We start from the raw sequence: 22,325 nt of genomic DNA, 5'->3' as shown, positions 1-22,325 counted from the left end.
TCCAAATCAGAAAAGAAGTAAAGCTGTCACTGTTTGCAGATGATGTGATACTATACATACAGAATCCTAAAGATGCTACCAGAAAACTACTAGAGCTAATCAATGAATTTGGTAAAGTACCAGGACACAAAATTAATGCACAGAGATCTCTTGCATTCCTATACACTAATGATGAAAAATCTGAAAGAGAAATTAAGGAAACACTCCCATTTACCATTGCAACAAAAAGAATAAAACATCTAGGAATAAACCTACCTAAGGAGACAAAAGACCTTTATGCAGAAAACTATAAGACACTGATGAAAGAAATTAAAGATGATACAAAGAGGTGGAGAGATATACCACCTTCTTGGGTTGGAAGAATCAACATTGTGAAAATGACTATACTACCCAAAGCAATCTACAGATTCAATGCAATCCCTGTCAAACTACCAATGGCATTTTTCACAGAACTAGAAGAAAAAATTTCACAATTTGTATGGAAACACAAAAGACTCCAGTAATCAAAGCAATCTTGAGGAAAAAAAATGGAGCTGGAGGAATCAGGCTCCCGGACTTCAGACTATACTACAAAGCTACAGTAGTCAAGACAGTATGGTACTGGCACAAAAACAGAAATATAGATAGTGGAACAGGATAGAAAGCCCAGAGGTAAACCCATGTACATATGGTCACCTTATTTTTGATAAAGGAGACAAGAATATACAATGGAGAAAAGACAGCCTCTTCAATAAGTGGTGCTGGGAAAACTGGACAGCTACATGTAAAAGAAAGAAATTAGAACACTCCCTAATACCATACACAAAAGTAAACTCAAAATGGATTAAAGACCTAAATGTATGGCCAGACACTATAAAACTCTTAGAGGAAAACATAGGCAGAACACTCTGTGACATCAATCACAGCAAGATCCTTTTTGACCCACTTCCTAGAGAAATGGAAATGAAAACAAAAATAAACAAATGGGACCTAATGAAATTTAAAAGCTTTTGCACAGCAAAGGAAAGCATAAACAAGACAAAAAGACAACCCTCAGAATGGGAGAAAATATTTGAAAATGAAGCAACTGACAAAGAATTAATCCCCAAAATACACATGCAGCTCAATATCAAAAAAACAAAGAACCCAATCCAAAAATGGGCAGAAGATCTAAATAGACATTTCTCCAAAGAAGATATACTTTGCCAACAAACACATGAAAGGATGCTCAACATCACTGATCATTAGAGAAATGCAAATCAAAACTACAATGAGGTATCACCTCACACCGGTCAGAATGGCCATCATCAAAAAATCTACAAACAATAAATGCTGGAGAGGGTGTGGAGAAAAGGGAACCCTCTTGCACTGTTGGTGGGAATGTAAATTGATACAGCCACTATGGAGAACAGTATGGAGATTCCTTTAAAAACTAAATATAGAACTACCATATGACCCAGCAATCCCACTACTGGGTATATACCCTGAGAAAACCATAATTCAAAAAGAGTCATGTACCACAATGTTCACTGCAGCTCTATTTACAATAGCCAGGACATGGAAGCAACCTAAGTGTCCATCGACAGATGAATGGACAAAGAAGATGTGGCACATATATACAATGGCGTATTACTCAGCCATAAAACGAAATGAAATTGAGCTATTTGTAGTGAGGTGGATGGATCTAGAGTCTGTCATACAGAGTGAAGTAAGTCAGAAAGAGAAAAACAAATACCGTATGCTAACACATATATATGGAATCTAATAAAAAAGGGGTTCTGAAGAACCTAGGGGCAGAACAGGAATAAAGATGCAGACATAGAGAGTGGACTTGAGAACACTGGGAGGGAGAAGGGTAAGCTGGGACAAAGTGAGAGAGTGGCAGTGGACATACATACACTACCAAATGTAAAATAGCTAGTGGGAAGCAGCCGCATAGCACAGGGAGATCAGCTCGGTGCTTTGTGACCACCTAGAGGGGTGGGATGGGAGGGTGGGAGGGAGGGAGATGCAAGAGGGAGGAGATATGGGGATATATGTATACATATAGCTGATTCACTTCGTTATAAAGTAGAAACTAACACACCACTGTAAAGCAATTATACTCCAATAAAGATGTTAAAAATACTGGAGGTCTAGAAAGCCTCTAGGAAATATGTTAATAGAGACAATTTTTTAAAAGATGTCTTAAAATGAGGAGAATGAACAGGAAGCAGCAGTTGGGGTAAGCAGGCAGGATCTTTACAAGGAACATTAACTGTCACCTCCCTCATTGCCACCGTTTACTGTCACTAATTTCTACTGGCTTTTCTTTCCCGGAAGACCTCAAATGCTGTCTCTTTCCTTAACTGTATTTTTTGTCGGAATCAGATCCGGTTTCTCATTCCAGAAAATGCCCTGCTACCAGCTCTGTCAAGATAAAGCGTGAGTAGCCATAGACGGAGTCAGGGGTGTGTCAGGACTGACTTGCTATAGGCTGATTTTTTTTAGTTTTTGTCTCACTTGTTTTTTTTTCTTTTAGACTCAGCTATTTTTCCCAGCCTAAAAGCCGACTATTCAAATTACACGTGCTCATGCTCTCTCAATTAGGGGAAACAGGAACACTGTCACACTGGTTCTGCCTGAAATTTTCAGTGTTTTCACTGGTGCTTTAAAAAGATGATGGCAACTGAAACTCAAGTGTCTGTAGCACTGAGTTTTTACGGATTCAGTTTCAGACTATGTCCCATCGGGTCCCACCCTACTCATTACGCTCAGGACGGTACAAAGTGCCCTCGTGGACAGGAAGAATGAACAATAGCTCTGCATAAATCCTTCCTCTGCGTCCAGCAAGCCTCTTGACCTGGACACCTGCACCTACCAGACATCTCAGCGGTAGCTGGCTCCCAGCTGACCAGCAGGCAGCTCAGCGGGGAGGCTGCCTGCCCTCCAGCAAGTGAAAATCCCTGTTCTATTGCAATGTGGAATCACTTAGAAGACTCCTTTCAGTCACCCCTCTCTGCTCTGCTTTTGTTTACCTGGCACTTTTCACTTACACAGGAAGCTACTGAAAACAGACAGTTCACTGCAGAGAAGCAGCCGCACTCCTTCACGTCCTAAACAGGGTGTAACTTCTCTTTTTCTACTTAACATGGCTTTAAAAGTCCTGCCTCATATTTGGAAAGCACACGCTACTTAAAAACCTCTTTCCTACTTACGTTAATCAATCCTCCTGACGCCTAAGTGAAACGGGCATCATTATTTTCAACTTTACAGGAGACAACGTTTCAGAAAGGAATATCAATATTACCAGGTCAACATGTAAATAATGCCAGAGTTAGGAATTCAACTTGTTCCAGTCCATTTTGCATCTGAGAATGAGCTTTTACCACTGTGAGTAGTAAAATAATTTATAACTTCATCAATGCTTTCAAGCTCATAGGAGACAATTTTACATTTATTATGTGAGATCACGGACATTCAGATATAATGAAGGAAAACAGATTATGGAAGCCTGTGATCTGAATCACCAGAAAAATGGGATAAACTTATCAAGACCAAACAGAACTCAGGCAAACAGAAAACAGATCTTTGTGGGTAAAAGACCAAAGCCAGAGCTTGGTCATAAGATGGGAAAACAGGGGAGGGCTGCTGAAGTAATATGACAATTATAATATTTGAATTTTTGTCACTTAAAACAAGTAAAGAGGAAGCCAGGTGAAGGACAGGTAATAAAGAGAGGAATTCACAGAAATGATCGATAGGGGTGAGAAAATGAAGTTCAGGAAAAAAAAACCTTAGAATTTAAAAATTATTAACCAAAAGGGGGAACAGTTAAGTCAATCCGAGGGCAGAAAACCCATGGTTGCTGTATTCAACGGAGAGCATGAGGAAGGAGTTTCCCAAATTCTTTTTCCAATTTCTGTTTACACACCCCAGCTTTGTCACGGTGCTCAGAACACGTACACTCAGACCAGTATCCCAAGGACCTTATCTCCCTCATGGTAAACGTTAGATGCCATTCCCACATATTTGCCTGAACTGTGATTAGGGTTTCTCACTGCCCATGGATGGATTTACAACTGATGAAATCTTGACCTGAGACAAGCCAAGGGAAAGAAAATACTCAAAGGGACCTGGCCCTCGGGTCCCACAGCTCAAACTTTACCTCGAGAGGCAAAATGCTAAATTAAAAAAAAAAAAAAAATTAGTCTGGTGACTAATCTTTAATTTAGAGCATTTGGAGATCGAGGAAGTTCCGTAATGAGATTGTTAACAGAGACAAAGGTCATAAAATTTCAAGCAACACAAATGGCTAATTCATCTTAATTAGTGATTTTTGGCAAATTACATGGCATATTTCTATTCCATGGGGAATGTTCCTCAAATGGCAGCAGGAGTGTGACACGCATACGCAATTCAATTCATGCCTTAATTGTTTTTAAAAGAAAATGTTTCAAACTCTTAAAGCATTTGATGAGAAATGCACCTTTTACATACTGAAATGAAGAAAAGAGCTAATCTACTTGCCTTGCTGAATAAAATGGACACCATGAAGAAATCCAGTAAGAAACTCTCTGAAATGTCTTTGTAGTCGAAATGGAAAAAGATGACGGTGAAGCCCAAGTGAGTAAACTGGTGGACTGGGTTACAGAAGGAGGTCCGCAGCAGCTTCATGCCCGCTATGACCATCAGGAAAATGTCCCAGCTGTTGAAAAGGAAAGAAAGGAAGTGATCACTTCACAGCCCGTACCTTACTAGGTGAGTGACAATGGCTCACGTTTCTTGAGCGTTTACTGTGCGTTACGCCCTTTACAAAAAGCCAAGATGCTGGGCCCTTTATTATCCTCGTTGTACAGAGGAGTAAACTGCGTCTCAGAGTTTGAGTGTACGTTCACACAGAGTGGAGCTAGGAGTGAAACTCCATCCCGAGGGACTCGCCAGCACAGACTCTGCCACTAGAGTCAGCGTCACCATCGTCCCCAGGACTTTGCAATGCAGGACACAGAGCTCCCTTGGAGCTTATCTGAAGGACTACTGCACTGCCAGCTTCCACGGGGAGCTTGGTGGCAAGTGAGAAAACAGAGCAGGCTGTCCCTGTTAGCATCTGCTCAGTGTAAGCCTTTCTATTACAAAAGAATCTCACCGAATCAATGATGTAGCAATAGCTAATATTAAATTCTGAAAAGAGGAAAAAGATCCCACTATCTCAATAATGCCATTTTCACTTTACATATTCACTTCTAATGTTTTCCACCATATTTGCTGTCTTTGTAAACGTAAGCTTTCCGATCTCCCTTTTTTTTTCCACTGAAAATTACATCATCAACATGACACAGGCCCCCATGACATAGGCCTTTTGAGTTAAGGAGCACGACAGAGGCAGCCCGGCAGAGAAACAGCAGGACTTTGCTGTGAGGACTGAACTCCTGAATGCTCCTGTCTAGGGAGTCGGGTTACTAACACGTGTCAGAAGCATGTGCAGTCCCAGCAGACAGTGAGGCCAATGATCTTCCCACCTTGAGATGGGAAGGCAACTGATTAGTGCTCAGAAGAGCTGGACACAGCAAGCCACTACCACCCTGAGGGGGTCTTCCTGAAAGAAGGCCTTGCACATTTTAGCCAGAGTCCCCTCAATTAGAACATCCTATTTGGGAACTCAAAAGAAAGACAAAAGTGGCAATACTTTCCAGGGAACAGTTGCACTTGAAAGAGAGGTTTCCTTTTTCCTTTTTAATTTTACTGAAGTACAGTTGATTTACAATGTTGTGTTAGTTTCTGCTGTACAGCAAAGTGATTCAGCGATACATATATGTATTCTTTTTCACATTCTTTTCCTTTATGGTTTATCACAGGATAGTGAATACAGTTCCCTGTGCTGTACAGTAGGACCCTGTTGTTCATCACAAAGAGAGGTTTTCTTTTTCTAAGTACAGAAAATGGGGGTGAGGGGGCAGGCCTGAATTTCCCTAACCCTAGCGGGATCCTGAGCTCTAGACCCTTATCAGCATTAACAATATCCTGTCTCAGGACTGGGGCATTCAAAACGTGTTTCCCAAGTCTTGGCATCTATCGAATACAAAACTGTCATTTTTGTCATCAGGAAGATCTAATGTTAGCACTTCCATTGGCCTCAATTTGATATTTTATATGCCTTCAGACCTAGTGTAGCAATTGATTCCACCCTGTCCCAGGATGCATCTGAGGAGGTCTGGTCAAAGCCCTTGTGTGACGGGCTTAGATTTGGCTTCTGAGAAAAAGTAGCCCTTGATTACATGCGGGTCTGGGGAGAGTGGTAAGACCTTCAGTAAACTCTGTTCCTGCAGCAAGGCTGAGCACCGCTCCGTGACCCTTTCCTTCTCCAGTGGACAACTAACGCCTGTGATGAAAAATCAGTACGAAAACATGACTGCAGGTCCACTCACCTCTGACAACAGCCCCGGGTCCAAGAATCTCTGCGGCATAGCCAAAGCCCTTGGGGGGATCCCAAGGATAAGGTGTCCCAAGACCAGGGATATTCTGGTTTTCAAAGGAGATCAGTGCCTTTCCAGGTTATTCAGGCCAAAGCTAGATGAGGCTCAACTCTAAAGTTTGTTTTCTGTGACTATGACTAAAATGGACAGCATTCATTTTATGTTTATTAATGATGACTGGTGAAGATTAAGAGAGCCCTTAAGGAGTGATGTTTATGGCTCTCGTAACATTGCAACTGTAATGGTTACATTCAACGATTCACAGATTGTTGTAGGTTTAGCTAAAGGTCTTATAAAGGATTAGGTAGCAATCCGGGAACAATGGCCTGGGACAGGTGCAAAGCATCCTTTTAGATCAGGCTGGGAAATATAAATACCTAACGAGTTATCATGATGCACCCACTCACCATGTACCAGCCCCCCACTCAATCATCCATCCATCCATCCATCCATCCATCCATCCATCCTTCTACCACTTACTGGACCGATGGTACTGAAAGCTGAAAAAGAAACAGTGCCTGTCATTGAAGAGTTCACTATCTGGTCCCATGGTTCTCAATGACGGCAGGGTGTGGGCTGGGCTCACACAGTTTGAAACAGGTCTCTAGGTGATGCTGACATATGGCCTCCTGTCATCCTGTCTGAGAACAGCTGGTCTAGTGGGGTGCTTGAAATCCTGAGAGATTTTTTTTAAGTTGTCAGATGGATGCCTCAAGAATATAAAGGAGTTATCAACTTAGGGCTCCAAGCAAAAGAATTCTGTTCGTATCATCAAATCAAGATTACTTGGAGGTACACGGGTGAGGTGCTACTTTCTGACTTTAGTGTCTGGAAAAACATGACAGGGGATAGAGATTAATTTTACTTCAAAGTAGACTCTCTCTGAACTGTTTATCTGACTCTGCATAATTCCCAACCCATGCATCCATCCTCTGCCAACAGCCAGAGCTGCCTGGCCTCAACTGGCAGTCTTAGCTTGAAGCCCTAGTCCTAGTGTTAGGAAGCGAGGACTTTCAATCCTTTAGCTCGCTATCCCTGGGCAGCACCGGTACATGTGTGACTGCTGTGGTTCTGACTGTGAGTCCTTGTTCTGAAAACTGGGGATCTGCCTTGTTTCAGAATGTCGTCACGGGGTCAGCCAAGATGGTACCACACTGGAAACACCTGCTTACTAGAAAAGCACTCAGTGTTCTAGAGGTAGGGTTAGCTCAGGGATGGGGCCCTACTCAAACTATACAAGAGGTCTGTAACCTCATCACCTGCCTTCTTCATCCAGTGAGACTAATTTTCATCCCTGGATCCGAAGTCTAGGGTTTTAAATACCAAAGGGCATGGACTTCCTGCCCTGGTCTGACTGACACAGTTCTAGACTGGAAGGAAGGCAGAGCCTGATAAAGACAGGAAGGTTGTAGGGTCGTTTCATTTAGTGTCTGCTTCGTGCGACCATGAATCCACTCAAGGTCCAGCCGAGAACTCGCGTGCCTTCTACCTGAGTTTGCTCCATCTTGGGCAAATATTAATTGATTTGTCCTCATCACAGCCCAAAAGGAAGAGGAGGCATGCCTGGGATTATGAATCAGGGTTGACTTGGGCACGTAACGTTTAAGCAAAGTGACTCATATGCAAATCTGGGAAGGAATCTCTTTCACATCATCCTCCTTTATGAACTTATTTGAACAGAAATGTCAACCTTTTGTCAGAACAACACATCCACAAATTATCAAGTAGGTTTCCGTTTGTAATTTCAGAGTTCCTTTTAAAACATGAAACCACTAACTCAGCTATACGCTGTTAATGCTTTGCAAAAACGGGCATCTTGAGGATATGAAGTCTCTCTGTGGTCCATTTTTTTAAATTATGAGGCTTTTCCTGAGAAATGCAAAGAGAGCAGTAACAGTGATTAAGTTCCCCCTCCCTCAGACACAAAATGCTCGAGTCTTTGCTGCGTGAAGTGCTAGAGGTACTTCATAACAAAGCTCTAAGCACGACGGTTGGAATGCCAGGAACCCTGGCATCACACTGCACTTCGGTCATCTTCTTAACGCTCCTGACTAAGCGTTTGCAGGGTGATTTTCAAATCTACTGATGTCTATTCACAAGATCACTCCAAGCAGATCTAACTTCGTTTGCCCCCCAGTCCCTCTACAATAACCACCTAGCTCCAGCGAGTTTGAGACCACCACGGCTTACTGTTACGTGGCCCATCATTGGTAGACAGAAGTTGGCTTCTGCTGCAGCCTGTTCAGAGGAAACCCACTCGATTTTGAAAACGTGGTGATCCAAATCATGATGAGAATAAACGGTTATCCACTTACTGGGTACCAAGTCTCCGGTAATTGCTTATTGAAAATGCATCCGTAGTAACGGCATTCAAAATGATTGCTGGGTACAAGATGTATTTTTCAAAACACTGAAGCCAAACATAGAGTCTTTCAAACCACATTAAATGGGCGACATCTGAAAGATACACAAAAACCACTTAGAACGGCCACTGATCAAATTATTTTTCTTTAAGTATATGTGGTAATAAGTAAGACCCACCCCTGCCCCTTCATTCAAGAGCTGCAGAACTCCAGATACCAGACGAGAGGGACCAATTTTCTTCCCAGGCAGGCACTTTTAGCTTTGTTTCTACATCGTTCCTAAATAATAGTATACGGTATAGACCAGTTTCCCAATTTTTCAAGTCAATTGCTTTTTTCCATATTAATTATTACTGGGACCCATGAAATGAGCTGTCACATCACATCAAGGCATCTCAGAGTGAGTGAGGCTAGAAAGCGAAGGATGGAGAACTGGGAAACAATCTCACGGGCTCATCCCCTCTTAAGCTTGGGGTTGCTTCTGAGTCTGGGGCTACTTTCCAGGCTCTCCTCTGCCTGTTTTTAGTCTATGAATCCACAGTCCAATTCCTGGCCATCTACATACATAAGAGGAAGCTGACCCACACCCCCTATCACTAGAAAGGTATTACATTCCAGTGAGTCTTCACAATGAAGGAGGCGTCGTGGAAGTGAGGTCCAGTCCCACACAGGCTAAGGTTTTAAGTCACACCAATCTGGGCTTGTATTCAGACTCCACCAACCACTAGTGTGTGGTCACGAATGACTGCTTTCATCTTTCTGGTCCTCGGCTTTGTGTGTCCCGCCCATCCTTCCTCCTACTCATGGCGGAGAAGTCAGCTCTCCTCCCCATGATAGGGTAACACTGTGCCTCTCACCCATCTCTTACCACTTCTCTCTCTGGGGAGGAGAGGCTGGTCCTATTGGTCAGAGCACAGACTCCCTAGGCCATCGTATCAGGGGATGGGAAACACTGCATCCCTGCTCTCCTGTGCTTCCCACCTCCGTGGGGAGAACACACCAGGTTCAGGTCCTCAGGTGGGTCCATCTCACTCCCCACCAGATCTCTGTCTGCTAGTAACTGAGAGGCTGCGGTGGACCCCAACTCACCATCAGAGACCTGGGCAAATGGACCAGACATGGCAGGACTCAAAGCCTAAATCTGCCAGGAGGGAACGGGACTCCATCAAACTTCTGGAATCGTATTCTTCAACAATTTATAATTTAAAAAACTTCCACCCCCAATAATCTATAGTGAAAAACCAAGAGAGCCAGGTAGGTTTTATGCTGTTTGGATGACACAAGGACCAACTCATGAAAGAGAAACTGTTGACACACACCATGCAGAGAGACATGGCAGTGACATAAAACAGGCCATCCCCTCCAGGTTTCCTCTCCAGGATTAGGAGACAAATTACCGCTTTCCAACCTACTTTGACTGGGACTTTATGTAAAGGGTCACAGAAAGCAACACAAACATACACACCCACACACACACAATTGGGAGCTGACGTTTTACTTCCTCCTTTATATGGTTTACATTTCTATAGAGGAAGGTATTATATTTATAACTCAAAAACATAAAGGCTATCTTCATGTCATTGAGATTACAAGGAGAGGTCTGGCATTCAGAAATCTCGCTTGAAAAGAATTAATTTGAATGAGACGGGAATGGTGAGAACAGAGAGAGTAGAAACACTTCATCACGTGGGAAACAGCAAGAACAAACACCCCAATGATTAACTTAACAAGCAGAAGAGAGATACAACGAGAAATTATCAGAAAAAAAAAAACTAATTTTAGTTATAAGTGAAACAGGGAGGAAGCGCTGGAGGAAAATTAAGGTTGAAAATAAGGATATCGGGTAGGAATTCATCTTTGGGTGTTCTTAATAGTAATCTTTCCTGGTCAGTGTTTGGAAATGGCTTATTTCATAAGGAACGAAGTTTATGATACATAATTTTTAAAATCTAGGTATATGATATATTTTACATATAGATAGGAGTTTTTATCTTTTGTGAAAGTACATGAAAATTTAAAAAATAAATCTCCAAGATCCCCCACCAACTCTTTCCAAGCAAATGACTTTGACCCCTACTTCCTAGAGAAAATTGAAGCTATTAAACGGAAATTTTCCCACTTCCCAACCCCTCAACTCCAAATTTATCTATATTCATACCCATCTCCTTGCTCCTACTGAGGCTGACCCCACGGATGCCCTGGCTTCCATTCTTCCCGACATCTTGATTCAGTAGTTTCCCCCTTGACTAACCAATGGCTCTTTCCTAATGGCCAGTGGCAAGATTCCGGTCTTGGCCAAGTTGAAAACTTGCTTTCCACTGACATCTTCTAGCACTCACTCTGTCCTTTTCAGCACAGCCAAGCTTCTTGGAACGGTCGTCCATGTCTGACAATCCCACTTCCTTGTCTCCTGTTTCCTGCTAAAACTTCTGCCCCACAGCTTTGCAGCTACCCCTGCCCAGAACTGTGCATGGCAAGGCCACTTGTGATTTCCCAAATGATAGATAACTGATATTTTTCAGTCTATATTACTGGAACTTTCTTTTTTATTTTTTTAATAAATCTATTTGTTTGTTTGTTTATTTATTTATTTATTTATTTATGTTTGGCTGCATTGGGTCTTCGTTGCTGTGCGTGGGCTTTCTCTAGTTGCAGTGAGCGGGGTCTACTCTTTGTTGCGGTGTACAGGCTTCTCATTGCAGTGGCTTCTCTTGTTGCAGAGCACGGGCTCTAGGTGTGTGGGCTTCAGTAGCTGCAGCATGCAGGCTCAGTAGTTGTGGCTCACAGGCTCAGTAGTTGTGGCACACGGGCTCAGCAGTTGTGGCACACGGGCTCAGTAGTTGTGGCGTGCGGGCTTTAGTAGCTGTGGCACATGGGCTTACTTGCTCCGTGGCACATGGGATCTTCTCAGACCAGGGCTAGAACCTGTGTTCCCTGCACTGGCAGGAGGATTCTCAACCACTGTGCCACCAGGGAAGCCTTACTGGAACTTTCTGAGACAGAAAACATCACTGATTCTTCCTTCTGTCTACAACCCTCACTTCAGCTTCTGCGTCCTGCCAACTCCTGCCTGTGCTCACACCTTTCACACTGCTCTTCCCACTGCCTCTGCAGGGTTCTCTTCTACCCTGGCTCATGTGCCTTCCTTGGACCTCTTTGCCAGTTTTCTCATTTTCTTGAGCTGAGGTCCTCAACACCCCTAATGTGAATTATTACTTCCATGCTGATGACGCTCAGATCTGTCATTGAGTGAGATTGATCTTCCATCCCTCTCCCAGCTTCAAGATCTAAATACTCAACTGATGTCCCAAAGGAATCTTCAAATACAGCGTGTCAAAAGCTGCACTCTGTCAACCTCCACACACCTGCTCCTCCTTATGAATCTTTTATCTTATTTGATGATCCTTCACATTCACCTAGTCACGCAGGCAATATACCTTGGGGTCACCCTGAGTCAGCTGTTCTCAATCATAGCTGCATGTTGGAATCACCTGGGGACAAGGCTGAACAACACTATCCTAGAACGGTGATTCTCGAACTTCATCATGCAAATAAATCACTTGTTAAAAGACAGAATCTGATCGGATGGGTCTGGAGTGGAGCTGGACATTCTGCATTTCTAATAACTCCTGGGGGATACTGATGTTGCTGGACTCCACATGGTACTTTGAGAGAGAGGCACCGGCAACTCGTTAAAAATGCGAATTCTCAGATACAATCCTGGACCTGCTGTATCAGAACTCTGTGGGCTGGGCCCAGTAATCCGTGTGTCATAAATCCTACAAGTGATTCTGATACGTGCTCATGTTTGAGAACCACTGTTCTAGAAGTTCTTCCTCCATACAGGACTGGAATACGTTGATTCAATGTGCTTACTTCTTACATATCTATCCCCTCCTTTCTAGTTTCACTGTTCAGATCCTCAATCTCTTATCTTAAAAAAATTGTAATTGTCTTTTATCCAAATAAACTCACTCTTCCCTAATCCCATCATTTGTGTGCACTGTATAACATTACTTCTTACTCCTTAAGGGTCTTTTGTGGGTCTCCCCCATTCTCCTGAATAATCTGTTTTTTCTCTCTTTATTGGATCATCCTCATCACAATGTAAACACACTGTAATATCTTTTGTCCTAAAAAAAGACATACCCCCCTTGACCCTTTTCCTTCCAGATGCTGGATATTTTCCAGATATCACCCTATTTCTTTGCACCCCTTGGTAATAATTTCTCAAAAGAATTTTGGCTACACTCGTTTTCTCCACAACTTAAACTCCCTTTGTCTTCTGAGTTCACTCCAATCAGAGTCTCATCCCAACCACTCCATGAAACTGTTTTGCTAAGAACCTCACGTTGCTATCCAATGGTCAGTCTCAGTCCTCAACTTAACCTCCCAGCAGTGTCTGACCCAGTTAATGCTCCAGACTTCTCATAATTCCCTACATGATCTTATCCAGTTCCATGGCCTTAAGAATCTATTGTCAATATGCTTTTGACTACTAAAAATACATCTCCAGGGCTTCCCTGGTGGCGCAGTGGTCGAGAGTCCGCCTGTCGATGCAGGGGACACGGGTTCGTGCCCTGGTCCGGGAGGATCCCACGTGCTGCGGAGCAACTGGGCCCGTGAGCCACGGCCACTGAGCCTGAGCGTCCGGAGCCTGAGAGTCCGGAGCCTGTGCTCTGCAACGGGAGAGGCCACAACTGTGAGAGGCCCACGTACCACACACACACACAAAAATACATCTCCATGCACGACCTTTTTTCTGGACTCCAAACCAGTATATCCAACTATCCAACATATTTTGAATGTCTAATAAGCATCTCGAGCAAAGGCCTTCATTCCATGCTCTCACCTATACCTACTCCTCCCGTGTCCACCATTCATTCATTCCACAGACACTTTTTTTAGGCACGTGGGAAAATGAGCGCCCAGAACATTATAAAACTCTGCCCTGATGGAACTTACCCTCCAGTACGAACAATCAACAATCAACAGTGATAAATATGTAAATTACACAGTATATTATGAAGGATGGGTGACGAGTGAAAGAACAGAGTAGAGAGAAGAGCTCCTGGTGTTCACGTGGGCTACAGTGTAAAACAGGGCGGCCTGGGAGGCATAAGTAAGAAGATGCCATTTGGGCATCATCTCATTAAAGGGCACCTCCCTGTCCCCTAGTTTCCAGGCCAAAATCCTTTCCTTAGTCTCTTTCATATCTTACGTATCCAACCTATAGGCAAATCTTACTGGCTCCACCTTCAAAATCTATCCCAAATTCAACCACATTTTTCCTCCTGTGCTGCTATCACCCTGGTCCAAGTCACCATCATGTCTAACCTAAAGAAACTTCCTTACAACTGGTCTCCTTGCTTCTTTAATGTCCCCACAGCCACAGATTATAATCCAGCCGGCAGCCAGGAGGATTTTCAAGACTTCGTTACTACCCTATTAGTGCATCTCCAATGGCTTTTCATCCTAATTATGATAAAACCTGCAACAAAGAAATTTCATTTAGCTGATCTCCAAAGAGTCACACTCCCCTTTTTTTATGGAGCTGATATCGGGAAGTGGCTGCCCAGCTGGGGATTCCATTTCCTGGTTATTCCTTGCGTACAGGAGGACCACGTGACTTGTTCTTGCCAAGAGAATGAGAGCAGAATTGTGTCACTTCCCGGTCAACTGGTTAAGTAATGGGTGCATGGTACTCCATGCTTCTTCTCCCTTCTACCTGCTGGCTCAAGAATGTTAGGATTCCATGGTGACCTTGAGAGCATAAGGTGATGGATTCCTAATATTGAAGAAGCCTGGTCCCCAAGTGACCATGACGCTCCACTATGCAAAGGACAGTGACTAGGAAAAATCTTTTGACCACATCCCACTGGACTTTGCATGAACAAAAAATAAACTTTTGCTTTGCTAATAAGCCACCACGATTTGGGGGTATTTGCTATGATACTTAGCCTCCTCCTATCTCTTGAGTAATAGAAAATTTAATGTCCTTACCATGTTTTAGAAGACCCTTATGATTTGGCACCTTGTTACCTTTTTGATCTTATTTCCAACCGCTTTCTCCATTATGCACTCTCCTCCTCAGTGATGTTCCTTGAATATTAAATACACCAAGTTTTTTCCCTTTCAGAAGCTTTGTGTTTGCTGTCCCTTCTGCCTGGGACTCTCCTCTCTGGATATTTTTATGACTCACTCCCTCATCCTGTTCAGGTCTTTGCTCAAGTGCCACATCCTTAATGGGTCCTCTCCTGACCACCATATCTAAAACAGCCTCCTCCTTTCACGATTTCTTTACTGTAATAAATTTTTCTTTATAAAACATCTCAATTTGATATCTTATTGGTGTCTTTATTTGTGTGTTCATCTGCTTTCCCAATTACCAGGTAAGCTCCATGAGGGCAAGGACTTTGTCTTGTTCACTGCCATATCCCCCATGTTGACACCGATGCAATAAATATCGGTTGAGTAAATGAATGATCTCCTTGGCTCCAGTTTCTTTATAGACCATCTGTTTTTCTGTCCTGTTGCCACCAAAGATCTGTTTCAAATGCACATCTAGCCATGGTATAGCTCATAGCCTTCATTGTTCTCCACTGTGTCTGTCCATACACCAAGTACAATACCTTAATATGGCATATAGGCTTTCCATATTCTGCTGCTTTGTAACTCTACGTAATCATCTTCTATCAGTTTTCCACCTACATTCTATACTGAACTGGTTACCTAAATTATCGATGCTGGATTTTTAAAAACCTTTTCGTTTAACTCTTTTATACAAAGACACATGCATAAAATACACACACATAGAGCTGTGTCCCTAGCACTTGGCTTAAGAAACAGCCTCAAACCACCCCCATGCCTGCTTACAGTCACTGCCCCACAAGGTAACCACTGTCAAATCCCTGAACACCATTACTTACTTTTGCCTACTATTCTTCTTTTTTTATAACATAAAACATTGGCTGTATTCCCTGCGTTGTACAATATATTCTTGTATCTTATTTTTTTTCATTTTTTTATATAGCAGGTTCTTATTAGTCATCAATTTTATACACATCAGTATATACATGTCAATCCCAATCTCCCAATTGATCCCACCACCACCACCCCCCACCACTTTCCCCCCTTGGTGTCCATACGTTTGTTCTCTACATCTGTGTCTCACTTTCTGCCCTGCAAACTGGTTCATCTCTACCATTTATCTAGGTTCCACAGATATGAGTTAATATACAATATGTCTTTCTCTTTCTGACTTACTTCACTCTGTATGACAGTCCCTAGATCCACCCACGTCTCAACAAATGACCCAATTTTGTTCCTTTTTATGGCTGAGTAATATTCCATTGTATATATGTGCCACATCTTCTTTATCCATTCGTCTGTCGATGGGCATTTAGGTTGGTTCCATGACCTGGCTATTGTAAACAGTTCTTCAATGAACATTGGGGTGCATGGGTCTTTTGGAATTGTGGTTTTCTCTGGGTATATGCCCAGTACTGGGATAGCTGGAAACCTTTAGTTTTTTAAGAAACCTTTAGTTTTTTAAGAAACCTCCTTTAGTTTTTTAAGAAACCTCCATACTGTTCTCCATGGTGGCTGTATCAGTTTACATTCCCACCAACAGTGTAAGAGGATTCCCTTTTCTCCACACCCTCTCCAGCATTTGTTGTTTGTAGATTTTCTGATGATGCCCATTCTACCTGGTGAGAGGTGATACCTCATTGTAGTTTTCTTTTTCTTTTTTTTTATTTATTTTTTTTGGCAGTACACGGGCCTCTCACTGTTGTGGCCTCTCCCGTTGCGGAGCACAGGCTCTGGACACGCAGGCTCAGCGGCCATGGCTCACGGTCCAGCCGCTCCGTGGCATGTGGGATCTTCCTGGACCAGGGCACAAACCCGTGTCCCCTGCATCAGCAGGTAGACTCTCAACCACTGCGCCACCAGTGAAGCCACTCATTGTAGTTTTGATTTGCATTTCTCTAATAATTAGTGATGTTGAAGAACTTTTCATGTGCTTCTTGGTCATTTGTATGTCTTCTTTGGAGAAATGTCTATTTAGGCCTTCTGCCCATTTTTGGATTGGGTTCTTGTTTTTTTAATATCGAGTTGTATGAGCTATTTATATATTTTGGAGATTAATCCTTTGTCCGTTGATTCATTTGCAAATATTTTCTCCCATTCTGAGGGTTGTCTTTTGGTCTTGTTTATGGTTTCCTTTGCTGTGCAAAAGCTTTTAAGTTTCATTAGGTCCCATTTGTTTATTTTTGTTTTTATTGCCATTAATCTAGGAGTGGAACAAAAAGGATCTTGCTGTGATTTATGTCAAAGAGTGTTCTTCCTATGTTTTCCTCTAAGAGTTTTATAGTGTCCTGTCTTACATTTAGGTCTCTAATCTATTTTTAGTTTATTTTTGTGTACGGTGTTAGGGAGTGTTCCACTTTCATTCTTTTACATGTAGCTGTCCAGTTTTCCCAGCACCACTTATTGAAGAGGCTGTCTTTTCTCCACTGTATATCCTTGCCTCCTTTGTCATAGATTAATTGACCATACGTGCGTGGGTTTACCTCTGGGCTTTCTATATTGTTCCATTGATCTATGTTTCTGTTTTTGTGCCAGTACCATATTGTCTTGATTACTGTAGCTTTGTAGTATATAGTCGGAAGTCAGGGAGTCTGATTTCTCCAGCTCCGTTTTTTCCCCTCAAGACTGCTTTGACTATTCGAGGTCTTTGTGTCTTCATACAAATTTTAAGATTTTTTGTTCTAGTTCCGTAAAAAATGCCATTGGTAATTTGATAGGGATTGCATTGAATCTGTAGATTGCTTTGGGTAGTAGAGTCATTTTCACAATATTGATTCTTCCAATCCAAGAACATGGTATATCTCTCCATCTGTTGGTATCATCTTTAATCTCTTTCATCAGTGTCTTACAGTTTTCTGCATGCAGGTCTTTTGTCTCCCTAGGTAGGTTTATTCCTAGGTATTTTATTCTTTTTGTTGCAATGGTAAATGGGAGTGTTTCCTTAATTTCTCCTTCAGATTTTTCATCATTACTGTATAGGAATGCAAGTGATTTCTGTGCATTAATTTTGTATCCTGCAACTTTACCAAATTCATTGATTAGCTCTCGTAGTTTTCTGGTGGCATCTTTAGGATTCTCCATGTATAGTATCATGTCATCTGTAAACAGTGACAGTTTTACTTCTTCTTTCCAATTGGTATTCCTTTTATTACTGTTTCTTCTCTGATTGCCGTGGCTAGGACTTCCAAAACTGTGTTGAATAATAGTGGTGAGAGTGTACAACCTTGTCTTCTTCCTGATCTTAGAGGAAATGCTTTCAGGTTTTCACCACTGAGAATGATGTTTGCTGTGAGTTTGTTGTATATGGCCTTTATTATGTTGAGGTAGGTTCCCTCCATGCACACTTTCTGGAGAGTTTTTATCATAAATGGGTGTTGAATTTTGTCGAAAACTTTTTCTGCATCTATTGAGATGATCATATGGTTTTTCCCCTTCAATTTGTTAATATGGTTTATCACATTGATTGATTTGCGTATATTGAAGAATCCTCGCATCCCTGGGATAAATCCCACTTGATCGTGGTGTATGATCCTTTTAATGTGTTGTTGGATTCCATTTGCAAGTATTTTGTTGAGGATTTTTGCATCTATATTCATCAGTGATATTGGTCTGTAATTTTCTTTTTTTGTAGTATCTTTGTCTGGTTTTGGTATCAGGGTGATGGTGCCCTCAGAGAATGACTTTGGGAGTGTTCCTTCCTCTGCAGTTTTTTGGAAGAGTTTGAGAAGGATGGGTGTTAGCTCTTCTCTAAATGTTTGATAGAATTCACCTGTGAAGCCATCTGGTCCTGGACTTTTGTTTGTTGGAAGATTTTTAATCACAGTTTCTATTTCATTACTTGTGATTGGTCTTTTCATATTTTCTATTTCTTCCTGGTCCAGTCTTGGAAGGTTATACCTTTCTAAGAATTTGTCCATGTCTTCCAGGTTGTCCATTTTATTGGCGTAGCACTGCTTGTAGTAGTCACTCAGGATGCTTTGTATTTCTGTGGTGTCTGTTGTAACTTCTCCTTTTTCGTTTCTAATTTTATTGATTTGAGTCCTCTCCCTCTTTTTCTTGATGAGTCTGGCTAATGGTTTATCAATTTTGTTTATCTTCTCAAAGAACCAGCTTTTAGTTATTTTGATCTTTGCTATTGCTTTCTTTGTTTCTATTTCATTTATTTCTGCTCGGATCTTTATGACTTCTTTCCTTCTGCTAACTTTGGGTTTTGTTTGTTATTCTTTCTCTAGTTCCTTTAGGTGTAAGGTTGGATTATTTATTTGAGATTTTTCTTGTCTCTTGAGGTAGGCTTGTATAGCTATAAACTTCCCTCTTAAAATTGCTTTTGCTGCATCCCATAGGTTTTGGATTGTTGTGTTTTCATTGTCATTTTTCTCTAGGTATTTTTTGATTTCCTCTTTGATTTCTTCAATGATCTCTTGGTTATTTAGTAACGTAATGTTTAGCCTCCACGTGTTTGTGTTTTTTATGTTTTTTCCCCTGTAATTCATTTCTAATCTCATAGCATTGTGGTCAGAAAAGATGCTTGATATGATTTCGATTTTCTTAAATTTACTGAGGCTTGATTTGTGACCCAGGATGTGATCTATCCTGGAGAGTGTTCTGTGGGCAGTTGAGAAGAAAGTGTAATCTGCTGTTTTTGGATGGAATGTCCTATAAATATCAATTAAATCTATCTGGTCTATTGTGTCATTTAAAGCTTCTGTTTCCTTATTTATTTTCATTTTGGATGATCTGTCCATTGGTGTAAGTGAGGTGTTCAAGTCCCCCACTATTATTGTGTTTCTGTCGATTTCCTCTTTTAGAGCTGTTAGCAGTTGCCTTATGTATTGAGGTGCTCCTATGTTGGGTGCATATATATTCATAATTGTTGTATCTTCTTCTTGGATTGATCCCTTGATGATTATGTAGTGGCCTTCCTTGTCTCTTGTAACATTCTTTATTTTAAAGTCTGTTTTATCTGGTATGAGTATTGCTACTCCAGCTGTCTTTTGATTTCCATTTGCATGGAATACCTTTTTCCATCCCCTCACTTTCAGTTCGTATGTGTCCCTAGGTCTGAAGTGGGTCTCTTGTAGACAGCACATATATGGGTCTTGTTTCTGTATCCATTCAGCAAGCCTGTGTCTTTTGGTTGGAGCATTTAATCCATTCACGTTTAAGGTGATTATCAAAATGTGTGTTCCTATGACCATTTTCTTAATTGTTTTGGGTTTGTTTTTGTAGGTCCTTTTCTTCTCTTGTGTTTCCCACTTAGAGAAGTTCCTTTAGCATTTGTTGTAGAGTTGGTTTGGTGGTGCTGAATTCTCTTTTGCTTGCTGTAAAGCTTTTGATTTCTCCATCGAATCTGAACGAGATCCTTGCGGAGTAGATTAATCTTGGTTGTAGGTTCTTCCCTTTCATCACTTTAAGTATATCATGCCACTCCCTTCTGGCTTGTAGAGTTTCTGCTGAGAAATCTGCTGTTAACCTTATGGGAGTTCCCTTGTATGTTATCTGTCGTTTTTCCCTTGCTGCTTTCAATAATTTTTCTTTGTCTTTAATTTTTGCCAATTTGATTACTATGTGTCTTGGCGTGTTTCTCCTTGGGTTTATCCTGTATGGGACTTGCTGCACTTTCTGGACTTGGGTGGCTATTTCCTTTCCCATGTTAGGGAAGTTTTTGACTATAATCTCTTCAAATATTTTCTTGGATCCTTTCTCTCTCTCTTCTCCTTCTGGGACCCTTATAATACAAATGCTGTTGCATTTAATGTTGTCCCAGAGGTCTCTTAGGCTGTCTTCATTTCTTTTCATTCCTTTTTCTTTAATCTGTTCTACAGCAGTGACTTCCACCATTCTGTCTTCCAGGTCACTTATCCATTCTTCTGCCTCAGTTATTCTGCTATTGATTCCTTCTAGTGTAGTTTTCATTTCAGTTATTGTATTGTTCATCTCTGTTTGTTTGTTCTTTAATTCTTCTAGGTGTTTGTTCTTTAATTCTTCTACTTTCCTCTAAACTTTAATTGTTTTACATTTCACATTGAGATCTGCAAGCTACCTAGAATTGATTATGGTGTAGAATACACTTACAAGATAGGAGTTGAGACTGATGGCTTTTCCATATGGATAGCTAATGGATCATCACCATCTATTGAAAATAACTTCGATTTCCCCCTGCACTGTAGTCAAGTATGCTGTTTAATATGCCTTTATATATGTGCCGGGGGCCTTCCTGGAATGCCCTTCCATATTTCCTACTTGAGAAACTCCTCATCTTTTTCCAGAATTTGTCATCCTGCCATCTGGAGCTTTCCTTGGCCAACTCCCCACCCCCTCGCTGCTCCCAATACAATCACCACCAATGGTTGCCAGGGGCAGGGCATTCGAAGTCCATCTCAGTGGGAGGAGGGTTTAACACTGACACTGTTTAGAACTGTCAGCATATGATGGTAATAAAAAGGAGTCCAACTTTTAATTGGATTTATTATTGTTTTTAAATTATTTATAAACCATGCACCCCACTTCCTGCCTGCATTCTGTATATATCACCTTTAGTTTTGAGGCAAAATGTGTTATTCCTTTGAGCCATTACTGTACACTGTGAATTCTACAATTATAATACCTGTCACACCAGAGCAAGTATTCATTTAAATACTAATCTTCCTGCTAGATTGTGAGTTTGTCAAGAGTAGGTGCTGTGTCTTAATCAGTTTAGTATTTCAAGCACCTAACAGAATGCCTGGCTTAGAGTTAGGGTTCAATAAATGTTCATTTATCATCTTATCATTTTTAGTGGTTGGGGGGAACTCTGAATAATTAAAATAAACAGAGGGACTTTAAGAAAAGCAGCCTCTTGGAATTACTTTTTTGATTACAAAACAAAAAGCTTTTTAACTATAACATATTAAACAACATTTCCTATTTTAATCTCTCATAAAGTACAGTCAGTCAGAGCTCGGTTTCCTTCTATACAAAATTATTTTTTCTGATTTCTCAATTTATAAGATATCAACAGTGGCAGACTGAGGCCATCAAATCAAATGCAATTCAGCCTGCTTATAAAAATACTTTCATAGAGTTCTATCAACATTCGTCACCAATTCAGAGAAACGTGACAACCTTAGCTAGATTCCTGCAAAAATATGTAAATTAAGAGAAATATAAGCTAACCTCATCCTGCAGGACTATTAGGAAAACATCTGAATTAAAAGAAACATTTCAGTGGCTCATCACCGAAGGATGACCTGGGCGCCATCTGGGTGGGGGAGTGCAATCCAGACTTTCAAATGCTTGTCACATTTAATTTCAGCAGATGATACTTTCCAGTAAGCGGGGATAACACTGATGGAGTGCAGGCAGACGATCCCATTGCAGAGCACAAGGATTTACTGCAGACAGCGATAACAAATATGGGTTTGCCATAGAATTTCAGTTTATCCATTCCAGAAACACACAA

The 22,325-nt window shown here is 41.4% G+C and overlaps 1 protein-coding gene across 3 annotated transcripts in view; it reads right to left on the bottom strand.

Moving 5' to 3' along the window:
- The window catches only part of PCNX2 (pecanex 2), a 273,314-nt gene that overhangs the window by 112,786 nt on the left and 138,203 nt on the right, over nt 1-22,325 (bottom strand). For all 3 annotated transcript variants that reach the window (XM_060285936.1, XM_030839645.2, XM_060285935.1), the window contains exons 20-21: nt 8,747-8,888; nt 4,489-4,666 (exon numbers count right to left, since the gene is read on the bottom strand). In XM_060285936.1, the coding sequence (XP_060141919.1) occupies nt 4,489-4,666; nt 8,747-8,888 (320 nt within the window). The remainder of the gene's footprint in view (nt 1-4,488; nt 4,667-8,746; nt 8,889-22,325) is intronic.

This window comes from Globicephala melas, chromosome 16, assembly GCF_963455315.2.
Source record: "Globicephala melas chromosome 16, mGloMel1.2, whole genome shotgun sequence".
Taxonomy (NCBI): domain Eukaryota; kingdom Metazoa; phylum Chordata; class Mammalia; order Artiodactyla; family Delphinidae; genus Globicephala; species Globicephala melas.
This window is presented reverse-complemented; position numbering and strand designations above follow the sequence as displayed.